Source organism: Coturnix japonica, chromosome 15, assembly GCF_001577835.2.
Source record: "Coturnix japonica isolate 7356 chromosome 15, Coturnix japonica 2.1, whole genome shotgun sequence".
Taxonomy (NCBI): Eukaryota; Metazoa; Chordata; class Aves; order Galliformes; family Phasianidae; genus Coturnix; species Coturnix japonica.
Window position 1 is genome coordinate 4273257 of NC_029530.1, and position 14684 is coordinate 4287940.

Consider the following 14684-nt stretch of genomic DNA (forward strand, 5'->3'; position numbering starts at 1 on the left):
TTATTTTCCTGAGTTTTACTTGAAAAAATGTGACTGGTGTCCTAAAGTTTACTGTTGTAACCTATCTCTAATTTGTAGGTTTTTTTTCTTGTTTTCTTCTTTTAATGTTCAATTCAAAACGACAAGAAGCTTTTCCTTAATCATAGTTCACAGATAGTATTTGATGAGTGTCATAAAGCCAAGAATCTCTGTCCTGTTGGTTCATCAAAACCAACTAAAACAGGTCTGGCTGTATTGGAACTTCAAAATAAACTTCCAAAAGCTCGGGTTGTTTATGCCAGTGCCACAGGTACGTACCATCTAGTGTGCATTAAATGTCTTTGTATGGTTTCACTGGTGCTGTTAACAAATGATGTTGTTCTCCTAGGTGCGTCTGAGCCAAGAAATATGGCGTATATGAACCGTCTTGGAATATGGGGTGAAGGGACTCCATTTAGGGAATTCAGTGATTTCATTCAGGCTGTTGAAAGAAGGTAATATTTTGAAGAGCTATAGTGAGAACACGTTTGTCACTGAATGTGCTTTCCAGTTCCTTTGTTGTCACTCATGTAATTCTCTACAAACTCATCCTTTCACACGAAGGACTTTCTGCCTCTGGCTTCTAAATCCAGCAAAATTCCAACTGATGTGGTAAATGATGGACATTTCCCCTCACTGAACATTGAGACTTCAGAAACTGGTTAAGGAAATAGACCTCTAGAATTGTGGTTGGCATAGAGGAGAGAATGTTTTGCTATTGATTATTAAAACACTGTGTACAGGGTGTTTGCATTACAGCCAGTCTCACTGTGTGCAGAAGCCCTCCAGTGTTTAAATGCTCAGTTTAGGCAAGGACTAGTCTTGTTCTTTTGGTTTCTAGCACAAGAAACCAGACAAGTGTTATGTATGTTGTTGAAAGGTACTACGTATTTCACAACATGATAAAAATAAGTAAGTAAATGTGAGAGAGGTTGGGAAATAATGCTACTGCTGTGTTCTTCAGTTAAGTGAATATTCTAAAAACACTTTGGAATGTTACAATAGGGTTTTATGTGCATCTTCTTTCTTACCATCTACATGATGCGTGGTTTTTCTAGACTGTGCAAATGTAGTCTTTGTTTTTATGGAATAAATATCAGATAAGCATTAAAGAAGTTACAGGTCCAAGCCTGTGAATAGGTGAGCTTTGCAATTGAGTTCTGTGTTCCCAGGGAGGTATTGCTGAAGGTGTGTTTCTGTTAAACAGAACTTTAGTGTTTTTCTACCAGTGTAAATCTCAGGAACTTAATATGGTTTTATATGTATTTTAAATCCTCTCTGATGTGTATAAAACTGCAATACAATATTTTGTTCCATGTTTGGGCCAACCTCATTATCCACTTAGGATTTAGTATTTGACATCTCCTAATGCATGGGGGGGAAAACAACTGAATGTTTATAATTACTGGAGTACATATACTCAAGAGGTAGGGATCTCATTTTATGCAGAGGACAGACCCTCTAATTAGTACTGTTTAGTTAAACACCTATTGACTTCTTCTAAACCTCCACATCTGTAAATGTGCTGTTTATTTGTGAAGCATGAGGGTGTTTTTGTTTTCTTTTTAACAAACCATTGTTCTTGAAAGTGGACTTCTAATATGGACTTGATTTGTTTATTTTAGAGGTGTTGGTGCCATGGAGATAGTTGCTATGGATATGAAACTGAGAGGGATGTACATAGCAAGACAGTTGAGCTTTTCAGGTGTAACCTTCAAAATTGATGAAGTTCTGCTCTCCCAGGAATATGTTAAAATGTACAATAAATCTGTGAAACTGGTAAGAAAGACTTCTTAAACTTGCTTCATGTCTTGACTTCTGAGTTCTGAACTACTTGAGTTAAATCTTAATGCTCCTGAAATAAAACGTAGTGCTGTTGAAATACAGGAATGGCATCTGCTTGTCTTATCTTGCTGTCAAGATTTCTCCATTTAAGACTTGAACAGAAGTTGCTGATTCTTGTTTGGAGTCATAAAAGCTGTAGTTTTGGGTGCATCTTCCAATATCACTATGGTACTAGGGAAAAATTGAGAAGAATAGAATATCCTTAGTTGTAAAGGATACATAAGCATCACAGAATCACAGGGATTGGAAGGGACATCAAGAGATCAAGAGCTTAGGTCTATGGTGGCCTCCCTGGGTTGTTTGTTCCTGCTTTGCCATCATCTCACTGAACACCTTTTTCCTGAGATGAAGCCCAAACTTCCTGACACAACTTAATTATCCCTTGGACATAGATTAAAATGAACAGGGCCTTTACCTGCTGAACAAGTGCTTATGCGTGACTCAGTATTCATGTTGCATAGCTACAGTAATTAATTTTAATCTTTGACAGGTATGACACGAACTTCAAAACAGCATTTTACTTTACGAGGGTTGTTCAAAAGTCATTAGATTCATATCCAGAGCTTTGCTTATTTGCATGTAGAAGTCTTACATTCTTAAATTCTTGTCTTAGGCAAGTTTTAGGTTATAGTAAAACATTGCAGAAGTGAAAGTGCAGTGGTTTTCTCTTTTGAATCTCATTTATACTTAATTATAGACAGTTCTCTTTGCTTTCTTAGCCTGAATGTGTTAATGTAGAAACTGGATAATTAGAAAATGCTATGTATTTGCATTGGCAGTAGCGTATATATACCTACTTTTCATTATGAGTAATTATGTTTTGAATTTATGAAGCCATGACTGCTTTCTTTTTTCTGAGTTTTGTTTGATGTATGAGGTATTTCCTTGACTTGCAGTCCCATAGTATTGTAACTTTAAACTTTGCTTGCCTTTATTTGGCTAGTGAAGAGCATAGCAATGTAGCCTTGAAATGTGACACATAAAGCAATTAACATTCTCTTCTTCAGTGGGTCAGTGCTAGAGAGAGGTTCCAACAAGCAGCAGATCTTATCGATGCAGAACAACGAATGAAGAAATCCATGTGGGGTCAGTTCTGGTCTGCTCATCAGAGGTTTTTCAAGTACCTTTGCATAGCATCTAAAGTGAAGAGGGTGGTGCAGCTTGCTCGGGAAGAAATCAAGAATGGGAAAGTAAGTTGATCAAAACTTACATCTAAATATAATTAAATAATATATTATATATTTAAATAATATTTTTGTAAAATATGAAGCTACTGATTTTCTTGTTTATAAGAAATATTTCCAAGTGTGTGGTAGTTCTAAATGTGTTCTGGCATTGAAGCTATTGAATGAGCATAAAATGGGGCAAAATCAGCATAGTCATCTTGGTAACTGTACCTTGTATTCATTTGTCCTTCAGTGTGTTGTTATTGGCCTGCAGTCAACAGGAGAAGCGAGGACATTAGAAGCTTTGGAGGAAGGTGGTGGTGAACTGAATGACTTTGTTTCTACAGCAAAGTAAGATTTGGTCAGAATTGTGGTTTAAAAAACAAACCTGAATGCAATGTAATGTGTGTAGTAAAAGCTGCGTGTGTGCTGCAGTGAGCTGTTGATTAGTTCCTAGTTCTGCCATCATCATGCAGAATGGTGCTTCCATGTGGAACTGCTGGTGCTGTTCTACTCCAAGTAGAAGGGAGAATAGACCTGTGAAATACATGCCATGGTTACACACAGTCTTTGCTCAGATGAGCAGAATCCAGCCCTGAGGCAACATTGCTGAAGATCTGGAGTTTTAATGTCGGATTAAATTAGGCAATAAGAAAATGTCAGTGACAGTAATACTATATACCAAAATGAAACTTAACAGGTTAGAGTATCATATCACTACTTTTTAGAGGGTGACAAATACTGTGATATGGGTGATAATTATACAGAGTGCTTCTGTAGTAGCATTCACAAGGAATAATTGTTTGTGGAAGTCAGGCAAGCTACTGAAGTGTTACTTAAAGGGTTTTTGTTTCAAATAAACACAGATTTGACTGAAGTTTTTTTTTCCTTAAACAGAGGAGTATTCCAGTCTCTTATTGAAAAGCACTTTCCAGCTCCTGACAGGAAGAAGCTGTTTAGCTTGTTGGGAATTGACTTGACTGCTCAAAGCAACAACAATTCACCCAGAGACAGCCCTTGTAAGGAGAACAAAATAAAGAAACGGAAAGGTAATACTTCTCTTTCTACACTAATACCATAATGAAAATAGTGGTTTTAGAGCTACCAGGAAGTGTACTTTAGGGGAAAAATATGGGGATGTAAATATCTGTAGCAGTTGTCATGAAAGAGTTTATTACCAGTAGTTTTAAAACTACTGAAGAAACAATGTTAGAATTCTATAAATTCTAGTTATCACTTTGCTCAGAATCTGGGCTGATCTACTATGGAGTTGTATCCCAAGGTAAATTGCTCATCAGATCACTTGATGCAGTCAAGAAAATAATTGCTTCGTTTGTCTTGTGGCTAAAATCAAGCCTGGTACACTTTCTGGTGGTACTTGTACTAAAAAAACATTGATAATAAAAGTGCTGGGGGAGAGATCCTACTGAAAGGCTTTCAGCTTCTAGAAATAGAACCATTTCAGTGTTTTTTTTCTAATTTGCATGTGGTTGTGAAAAAAACAAACCTCAGAAATAGATTAAGTAGCCTGAACTAACTTTTTCTTTCTGTCCTTTGGTGGTGGTGATGGAATTAGGTGAAGAAGTAAGCAGAGAAGCCAAAAAGGCTCGTAAGACAGGCGGCCTTGCAGGTAGCAGCTCTGATGAGAGTGAAAGCGAGTCTGATGTTTCAGACAATGAAGAAAGTGACAATGAGAGCTCCAGGTTTCTCAGTTCTGGAGATGACGATGACTTCAACCCGTTCAGAGATGAATCCAGTGAGGATGATGAGGATGGTAAGGTGGTTTGTGTAGTTCATCAAGAAAGTAACTGTAGTTTGGAAAAGCGAGTGTATAAAGTCTGTCTTCAGTGCTTCATTGAGCTAAAATATGACATAATGATAAGTGTGTAGTTTAATTCTGAGATGGGAGTTCAAGTGTTGTCTCATCTCTTCATGCAGATTTTACACACTAAATTGCAGACTTTATACATCCCTTTTTGTAAAGAGAACATTGTTTTTTACCAGGGAAATGAAGGATTTTTGGTAAATGCTTGTTAACAGTTTGAAACCATTTCATTTAATCCTAGATCCGTGGTTAATTAGAAAAGAGCATAAAAAAGTAAAAGAGAAGAAAAAGAAGAAAAGTATAGATCCTGATTCTATTCAAAGTGCCTTATTAGCTTCTGGTCTTGGCTCAAAACGACCTAGCTGTTTTACTTCCACTGTTGGCACCACCACTTCTAGTACCAACACATCAGGTAAGAATAAATTCATTGGGGCAGATTGATTTTTATTTTGCAAATAAGCAGTGAAATTTTAAGTTGTGAATCCTTCTGTATTTCAGCAAACAGTAACACAAACAGCAGCTTTGTAACAAGTCAAGATGCTGTTGAAAGGGCCCAACAAATGAAGAAAGAACTGCTTGATAAACTGGAAAAGCTGGCTGAAGACCTTCCACCAAATACACTGGATGAGCTTATAGATGAGCTGGGTGGTCCTGAAAATGTTGCAGAGGTAGGTTGATGTTCACAGTCAGAGATTTGATGTTCTTTCTGCTACAGCTGTAAATTACTGTCATTCTTCAGGATTACAACTGAAGTATGTTAAAGTTGTTGGTTTGAAGCTTGGGCATGAGAGATGGAACAGCTTTAGCTCATCTTCTAAGGTGGTAAACATTAAGAACGCAAAAGGTTTATTTGTGGAAAGTCTGATCATGTGTTTTTTCTCCAGAATTGGAGGAAAAACTCTCAGCTACCTGTCTCTATCAAGTAGGAATACATCACTGATTTACAAGATGCTGTTAAAATCATGGAAAGTCTCAGCTACCATTTTAGTTCATTTTCTTAGTACTCTCGAAGTCTGGAGTTCTAAGCATGTATGTCTCCAGCTCCTTGTTTCAAGAATGAAATAGTAAACTCTTACGACTTGACAGCTTTTCTTTCTTGTAACAGGCAGTAGCCTCTCCAACTCAATATGTAACTTAAGGAGTAGCCTATGGAATTATTTGATGACTAATAGAAATCCCTTGTGGGTAGTAGTATAATACTGCATTTCTACAGAAATGTTGTATTTGATATTTCCTTGAACCACCTCTGAGTAAGTGTTCCATGTGTCAGTTAATGCCATAGACTAAAAAATAATCCAAGTTCTTGTGGTAGATTTCTGAATTAATGTGTTTTAAGATACGTATGTGAATAAGTAACAGCATTGCTTGAAGGTTTTGGTCATGATTTAGTTTTGGTATTGCCCTAATGAGCTTCTGTTCACTTCTTGTTTTCAAAGATGACAGGCCGCAAAGGGAGAGTAGTGAGCAACGATGATGGCAGCATATCTTACGAGTCAAGATCTGAACTTGATGTGCCTGTTGAAATTCTGAACATCACAGAAAAGCAGAGGTTCATGGATGGAGATAAGGTAGCTCTTAAATACGATTTAGAAGAACTTGCCAGATGAATCAGCCACATAGAGCCACAGCTTGTCTGTGTCCGTTATCTCACAGTGATTTTAAGTGCTACGAGCATCAGCTAGAAAGCATTTACTATTCTGTTTTTCAAACCAGTATATTGAGTAGTCCCATCAAGTGTGTGGTACAGGTGTGTGGTACAGCATTCTCCACAGATCAGACCATGTACCAATCAAGATGTTAGCACCCTTAAACCCGTCTTGTGAAACTGTGTATGTTTAAAAGCAAGCAAGCTTTGTGTCTTCCAGACTCCTTTATCTGGATTACTGTGTTCTTCTGCTAACAAGAGAAAACAGTTGAGAAAGAGAGGGGAAAAAAGCACAGACTGGCTTTATGTGAAAAATGTTCAGTAAGAGGTTAGGATGAAAGGATGGAGGCTGTTTACCTTAACCTGCATTGAGTAGTGATACTGAGTGGTAGTTTTCAGCCTTTATCTCACACTCTAAAATAAAGACTGGAATAATACAGGATTTAAGCTAATGAAGTAAGGAGAGGAGAAAAAAATCCATGCTGTCCAGTTCATTTGTGTGTGCTACCACCAGAGGGCAAATGAAATAAACATAGCTGTTGTGTGGTCTGTTCCTACACTGAGGGAGAACTATTTATGTTCCTGTAAGTGACTTCCACGCGGTCCAAACATTTACATCCTTTCAAGGTAAATGGAAATAGCAGAACAGCCGTATGCAGTTCCTTTTATGGTATTAGCCCCAACTTTTTGTATTTTTTGTGTGTTGCTGTCAGAACAAGGCTCCCTCTGTCCCCTCCTTTTTCCTTGTGACATACAGGGAAACATCCCCTGTGGAATGGCAGGGCTGCAACCTGCTGCCCGTTTGCATGGAAGGATGTTGTTGAAGTGGAAAAACACTTATTTAAATAAATAAGCTATAGAAAACCTTGCTACTATTTCTATCTATGACAGAGAACAGTGCTTTTTCTCACCTTCTCAAGATATAAAGAACAAATGACAATTGCTTCTAATGAGTCTGGAATAGAATCCAAAACTGAATTTTTCTTAGAAACTGAACCTCAATTTGGGATTTCTTTTTGCTGAATATTTTTTTTTTTCTTAATTGAAAGAACATTGCCATAATCTCAGAGGCTGCCAGCTCTGGTATCTCATTGCAAGCAGACCGTAGAGCTAAGAACCAGAGGCGGAGAGTTCACATGACTCTGGAGTTGCCATGGAGTGCAGACAGAGCAATACAGCAGTTTGGTAAATAACTTTTGTATCTTTTCCTTTTGGCCAGTTCAGTAATGCTGAGTAAACTTGCTGCTCGTTCCTGTGAAGTTTGAAGTAGCCTTTTAAGGATCCAGTCTCCTTTACCTGGGGCAGAATCACTTTTATGTACAGTCATAGCTAATAGTTTCAAAAGCTTTGATAGAACTCTAGTGAGCAAGTTTATGCAGCATCCCCGCTTTGTGTGTATCGCGTCTCTTCATGAAGTTACCACAGCTCTAGTTTGTGAACTGTTGGCTGGATTACAGCAAAAAGTAATTTTCAGCAGGATTAAGTTCTGGCTGTTTTCTTTATGCAATTCATAGTTTATTAGAAATGTTAATTGAAGTGGAATTTGTTTTCTCATACGTTCTTGTATTTAACTATCCAGGAAGAACTCATAGATCCAACCAAGTGACTGCTCCGGAGTACGTGTTCCTAATTTCGGAGTTGGCTGGAGAGCAGAGATTTGCATCTATAGTTGCAAAAAGACTGGAAAGCCTGGTAAGGTTGCTTCAAGGAATGCGATCCTTCATTTGAGGAAAATACAGCTTAGATTATTGTTTCTTTAATTTGTTCTAATCACAAAGATGTGTCTTAACAGGGAGCCCTTACCCATGGTGACAGACGGGCTACAGAAACTCGAGACCTCAGCAGATTCAATTTTGACAATAAGGTAATGGTTCTGTTTTGTTTGAGCTCATACTGTGGTGCCCGTTCTGCAGGTGACATGTTGAGGGAGGATCTCTTCTGTCTCCTGTTCTGTTTTACTTTAACTGCTGTACTTTCTGATGGGAGGGGGCCTTCTTTTCAAGACAGCCAGAGAGTCTATTCTATTTGTAGAATGGCATGAAGCACAAATGTGTGCAAATTACCCCTCTGCATTCGCTAATAACTCAAGTATTAAGTAAATGACGTATGTCCTTGCAATTACCATTAAAAAAAAATTGATTTGGCAGTTGTAATTAAAAATGAACATTGGGCTGGTCACGTAGTATAATTTATAACTGAGATGCTATTAAGCAGTTCTCCTCAGTATGGTTAAACAGCAGAGGAATGTTTTGTTGTAAATCAAACATACTTGTTTGCCCCTTGTGTGCTTGGAGCGGAGACACAAACACTCGATCACGGAGCAACTTTCTTTCTCTTCTGTAGTATGGCAGGAATGCTTTAGAGATTGTTATGAAATCCATTGTGAATTTAGACAGCCCGATGGTCTCACCACCTCCTGATTTTCCTGGAGACTTCTTCAAAGGTAATTGTAATCCACTGGATGAAATTGCTTGTCTTTTCTCATTCTTCGGTGTGCAGAAAGTGCTAGTAATTTTAGAGCTAGAAAATAGTGCTGTTTAAACTGAAAAGCTGGGCCAGATAGAAATAACATCCTATGAGAACCTATGTACTCAGCTGAATGTTGAAGTTCAAGAAGGGAAATGCATGAGAGCACTTGTGCAAATACAAGTACAAAGCTTGTTGTTCTGTACCAGTTTGGCCAGAGTATTATGTAATGTATAGCTCGTTTACAAGAGATAATGGTAAAAGTAAGTTACTGTATCTTGTTCTCCCATGGGTTCACATATAGTGCCCATTAGTAGTTTTCCCTGTCTGTGTTTCCTGTATTGCTTATCAATGTATTTAGCAATTTCAAGGGTTGTATTTGAGATTGTCAGTTAAAACTGGATCTTGAAACAAGGTTGATAAGCTGTTTTGCCATTGATGTATTTTCAGTTGGCAAAGCGACTTTGATCTTTTTCCTAGATGTTCGTCAAGGATTGATTGGTGTGGGGCTGATAAACGTGGAAGACAGATCTGGAATTCTAACGCTCGATAAAGGTATTCATGCTCTCAGAGTTGCTGTAAAGCATCCCCAAAAGTTATTTGTCCACTTGTATGTTGTGACAGTGGATTCCTAACAGCAAAACCAAAGATGTAGCTGTCTTAAAAAGCCACCAAGAAAGAAACACTTCTTCAAAGACCTTGGGAATGTTTCATTTCTGAAAGAATGGATATAAGCCATCCTTTCCAGATACCGTGAATGCTGCTTGAATGCTTGTTCTCATAAAGCTTCATCTTTGACCTGATGTATTTCTTTGTTTCTTTTAAAGATTATAACAACATAGGAAAATTTCTGAATAGAATTCTGGGTATGGAAGTACATCAGCAGAATGCTTTATTCCAGTACTTCTCTGACACGTTAAATGCAGTTATTCAGAATGCGAAGAAGAATGGAAGATACGATATGGGCATCTTAGGTGAGTTGCTCAATATCTCACTGTTCTTATATGTAAGAAAAGAAAAGAGGAGTAACTGAGTTCTTTCCTTTGAAGATTTGGGCTCTGGAGATGAGAAAGTAAGGAAAGCAGATGTGAAGAAGTTTTTAACTCCTGGATATTCTACCTCTGGACATGTAGAACTATACACAGTAAGTGATTTGTTTTCCTTGTTTGTATGATTGAATAATATTTGCTTGCCTGTAAGCTCATGAAACACTTAAAATCTGCTAAACTTCCACTGAGTGGAGAAGGGGGAAGGAAGTCCCACACCTTTCACTGGGTGTTATTAGGATTTGTGGTTCTTCAGTTGACATGTCATTAATTGTTCTGAAGCCTCTTTCATTTCAAATACCTGTGTGGTTTTCTTCTAGATCAGTGTGGAGAGAGGAATGTCTTGGGATGAAGCAACTAAAATCTGGGCAGAGCAGACAGGTCCAGATGATGGGTTCTATTTATCGCTGCAGGTAAGATTCTTTGCTCTTGCCTATGAGTGTGTTCTGCAAGGTGTGTTTTGGGGCTAACCAGGTAAGCTGTCATCTGTGGATAATGATGTTTGAATCAACTGCTGTTCAGTTTTGAGGAATGTTCAGTCGAGATGAATGTTGGTTTTATTTCCAACTCTAAGTATGAAGCACTCACTTTTAATTGCTCCTGGGTATCTGCTTGTAGGCTGTGAGCCTAAGTGAAAGCAGGTGCTCTCTCTATAAGGTGAATGGTGTCCTTATTAATGGTTTTGTTATTGCATGTGTGCATGCAGATGGACTCTGCAGAAACACAATAGGAAATCACTTAAGGTGGGTGCTGTCAGCGTGTTGACACTTACAGAGCTCTTGGTTTTTATTTGTGTTTTTCCAGATAAGAAATAACAAGAAAACAGCTATTCTAGTGAAAGAAGTGAATCCAAAAAAGAAGCTTTTTTTGGTATACAGACCAAATACTGGGAAACAACTCAAACTAGAAACCTGTGCAGACCTGAAAAAGAAATACAAGAAGGTAACCATTAAGTGATGCTAGTCTCAATGGGGGGAAGGAATGCAAGTATTTTTTCTTTGCATGTAACTTTCAAATTTGATGTGGATCACTTTTTCTGTAGCATGGTGTGTTCTGGGACTTAGCAAGTGTATCTGTATGCTCCTGTATTGCTCTGTCCTAAGCTTTCTGAATATGAGCTGTGTTGTGGTGATATCAAGTGAGCTTTTTCTCAGGGCTAGGAAGGAGAAGGCTTTGTTGGTTTTATTTCCAACTCTTGATGTTTTCTATTTGCTAATCTTTAATATTCCATTCTGCATTACTTTACCAGGTACCTTCTGAAGACGCTCTGCCACACTGGTTAGAGCAGTACAACTCATCCGCAGACACCTGCACACATGCTTACTGGTTAGTATTTGCATGCACATAGAGATGCTTTCTTCAGCTTGAATTATTTACCTGAACTGACTTATCACTATGGTTATAACCGAGCTTCTCTTTGTGGAACTTAAAGGTGTGCTTCTTTTTTTCCCCTCTCTCTCCTCTAGGAGAGGCAATTGTAAGAAGGCAGGCTTGGGATTAGTTTGTGAAGTGGGACTCCGCTGTCGAACTTACTATGTCTTGTGTGGTTCAGTATTGAGCGTCTGGACAAAAGTAGAAGGCGTTCTAGCCTCTGTGAGTGGTACCAATGTGAAAATGCAGATAGTTCGTCTAAGAACTGAAGACGGGCAGAGGATCGTAGGTAAGTGGTTTGTCTGCTCCTTTATTTCCACTCCGAGGTGGAAGGGAGTTGTAACAGACTCTGTTAGCCCTTAAAATGGTCGTGAGCTTTTGAGTTTGTGAAACCAGTTGCTCAGAATGAGGCTGAGATCAGTATGTTGATTTCTTATCACCAAGCCTCTTGAGAGGTCTCATGGTACAGGTTCCCTAGAGGATTTAAGTAGCCTTGTTTTTTAAGAGAGACTTCTCTTGAGGTGTAAAAGTCATGAGAGCTCCTACTCCGGTGCCAGTTTGGTAAGACATTGAAGCTGCCTGTTTCATGTCCAAACTTTTGTGCTGTTTGTAAGTTCTGTGAGACAAGAAAAGCAGATGTAGGTGATTTCTGTTTTGTGCATAGCCGGTAACCTAAGAATAAAGTGACAGCTTAGTTCTGCTGATTTAAGGCCTCTAGGATCTGGTGGCTTCTGAAGATAAACCTCTTCTTAGACCCAAAACTTGTGGCTGTGCTTGATTGGGTTTGACATTAGAAACAGACACCGAGTGTTGCATGAATTAAAAGATGGCGTCAAATCAGCCTGAAGTGTCAGTGAGCTGCACCTTGTGTGGAAGCTTGTGGAGAAACTCCTCTCTTGTTGTTTTCAGGCTTGATCATTCCTGCAAATTGCGTGTCGCCCCTCGTCAACCTCCTGTCAACATCAGACCAGTCTCAACAGCTTGCAGTCCAACAGCAGCAGATATGGCAGCAGCATCACCCGCAAAGCATCACCAACTTCAACAACGCATAAGAGGACAAAGTACAGGTGTTGACTTTGGTGTTTGAAGAAAAGGCTGTAAAAGCATATCACAAAATCAGGGACAGATTCCAAAGAAATATAACTTTTTCAGTTCAGTTGTGTGCTCTCAAATACTTTGGGAATAAAGAGATCTAGAAAGGTTGGTAGAACTGAAAGCCAGCAGTTGTTTATGGTGGTGCATCTGTCTTTCCTTATGCTCTCTGTAGTGCTTCCTGTTTGCTCTTTCTTTTGGCCTTTTAAGCTACAAACCACAATTTGTTTGGAAGTGCTTGAAAGTCCCCAAGCAGGCTTTATTTTTATCTTGTCATACAGTGCTCAGGGTTTAACGCAGTGCATCGATGCCATTGCTGTGGGAGATATCCTTGAATGCATGTATTGAGTATATATATAGAAAATATATATTGAGGTTTTTCTCTTCGATTTCTAAGTTTATAAAAGCATGAAACCCAGAGGTTGCACATCATGCATTCAGGTTCCTTCCCAGTTTCTGTTTGACAGTGCATGTCTTTGGAAACGGGCATGGACAGGATAAACACGCAAGACAGGAGTTCAGAGAGAAACACAATCTTAGTTGTACAGCATTGGTTCTTATTGCATTTTTATAGTGTTTATACCCAGGTGTTGCATTTTTTTTCTGGTTCTCTCCTGGGGGTTATATATTTGAGTCTACAACATGTTCTTTTTGTGATACAGAAAAAACATCTTAAATTAAAATTAGTTCATTTTTAATGTATTAATGGTATTCCTAATGTGTACTGCGAAGAAGGCTGGACGCCTGTTTTTCCTTCAATTGAAGCATTTCCTTAATCCGAGGTGGTTATGGAAACTTAAGTGCAAATTCACTTCCATCTCGCATACAATCTTATATTTTTTACTTCATTAATGTAATTTAATTTGTCACTTGTAAGATGAAACCTTACTTGAGCTGTAAATTAGAGAATGGGAAACACTTAAGGGTTCCGCTGTATGTGCTGTTTCTGTTACCCAGTAACTTGAATACTGTTTAATATGTTGTAAGACATTGTAGAGTTTATCTGGAGCTGTTTAAAAAGAAATTGTAATGTACAAATGTGAATAGTCACTTATCTATAATATGGGTAAGTTTTGTTTTGCCTATAATAGTAGATGTTTATAAGAAAGTGAAGGACAATGTTTGTCATTTCTTGCTTGCACAGGTTGCACTATTGAAAAATTGAGATTGTATAAACCTGTCCAAAAAAACTACAAGATAACGATCTTGTAGATGTCAAATAAAAGTTATTGTACTAACAAGAAGTGGAGCCTTGTTTAGACAGTCGCCGTGTTCCACAAACACCAGCAGGGCTGTGCAGCCGGGATATGACAGGACCTGGCCTGTTCCGACCTGCTTTAACCAGGCTCTGCTTCCTGCTCTGGTTTCCTTCTTGCCTCGTTATTTAAATGTTGAAGCAGATTTGAATTGATGGCCTCCCCACTGAGCAGCAGTTCATCCTCAGGTGTCACTTCTGGAAGCGTGTGGGGAGCCAGGACTGAGTGTCGCAGTGTGCGAGGTGGGACTAGAGGCGCCGTAACTTCAGCTCCTTAAATGGATGGGCTTGCTCTGAGCTCTGTTAACGCTGTTGGTGCTGACACCTTGGTGCACTAATGGTGCATGTGTGTGAAGACAGGGAGGCTGTCAGCTGGCTTTGCTCAGATCTGAAATGGTCGAGGGGTGTTTCTCCTGTGTGTGCTTGTAGCAAGCTGAACATGCAGATCAGGACGCAGCCTATGGCTGTAGCACCTGCTGCTTTGGTGAGCTGTGTGTAATGCAGGTGGTGGGTGTGTCCTGGGCTGGGATTTTCTAATCCTCTGCTGGTGAAGGGAAGCTTGCCTGAATGCTTTGATATCAGTAGGAGCTGATTATGTATTGGGAAACTAAACCACAGCCAGGGAGTGGGGGAGGATGTTTGTGTGTTATGGACCCACTGCTCTGTGTCTGGCATCTGCTCCAGAAGTTGTGGGATTTCTAAGTATGTTGGCAGGTTACTATTGCAACAGACAGCAAAGCAAAGTGCTGGGAGCAGCAGGCTGAGTGCATGGACTGCACTCGGTGAGGGAACTTGGATCTTTTCAGGTGGTGAAACAGCACTTCTGTCTGATTAGTGCTCAGTAAGATGGAGTGGTAGATGCCCGATGTGTCCCTGCTCCAGGATGGGGTTTATTAGGATCTTTTAAAGGTCCTCTGCAACCCAAACAGCACAACTCTATGAAAGGGCAATTCTT

The 14684-nt window shown here is 39.1% G+C and overlaps 1 protein-coding gene across 4 annotated transcripts in view; it reads left to right on the forward strand.

The window, feature by feature from the left end:
• Positions 1–13718, forward strand: part of SBNO1 (strawberry notch homolog 1) — a 28004-nt gene extending 14286 nt beyond the window's left edge. For all 4 annotated transcript variants that reach the window (XM_015877809.2, XM_015877807.2, XM_015877811.2 and 1 more), the window contains 22 exons: positions 154–289; positions 368–473; positions 1644–1797; positions 2871–3053; positions 3283–3380; positions 3927–4078; positions 4606–4803; positions 5096–5266; positions 5353–5522; positions 6291–6422; positions 7549–7684; positions 8079–8191; positions 8292–8363; positions 8843–8942; positions 9446–9520; positions 9793–9939; positions 10015–10109; positions 10332–10424; positions 10816–10953; positions 11261–11337; positions 11478–11671; positions 12292–13718. In XM_015877809.2, coding sequence (XP_015733295.1) covers positions 154–289; positions 368–473; positions 1644–1797; positions 2871–3053; positions 3283–3380; positions 3927–4078; positions 4606–4803; positions 5096–5266; positions 5353–5522; positions 6291–6422; positions 7549–7684; positions 8079–8191; positions 8292–8363; positions 8843–8942; positions 9446–9520; positions 9793–9939; positions 10015–10109; positions 10332–10424; positions 10816–10953; positions 11261–11337; positions 11478–11671; positions 12292–12434 — 2883 coding nt within the window. In that variant the 3' untranslated portion in view covers positions 12435–13718. The remainder of the gene's footprint in view (positions 1–153; positions 290–367; positions 474–1643; positions 1798–2870; positions 3054–3282; positions 3381–3926; positions 4079–4605; positions 4804–5095; positions 5267–5352; positions 5523–6290; positions 6423–7548; positions 7685–8078; positions 8192–8291; positions 8364–8842; positions 8943–9445; positions 9521–9792; positions 9940–10014; positions 10110–10331; positions 10425–10815; positions 10954–11260; positions 11338–11477; positions 11672–12291) is intronic.
• The last annotated feature ends 966 nt before the right edge of the window (positions 13719–14684 follow it).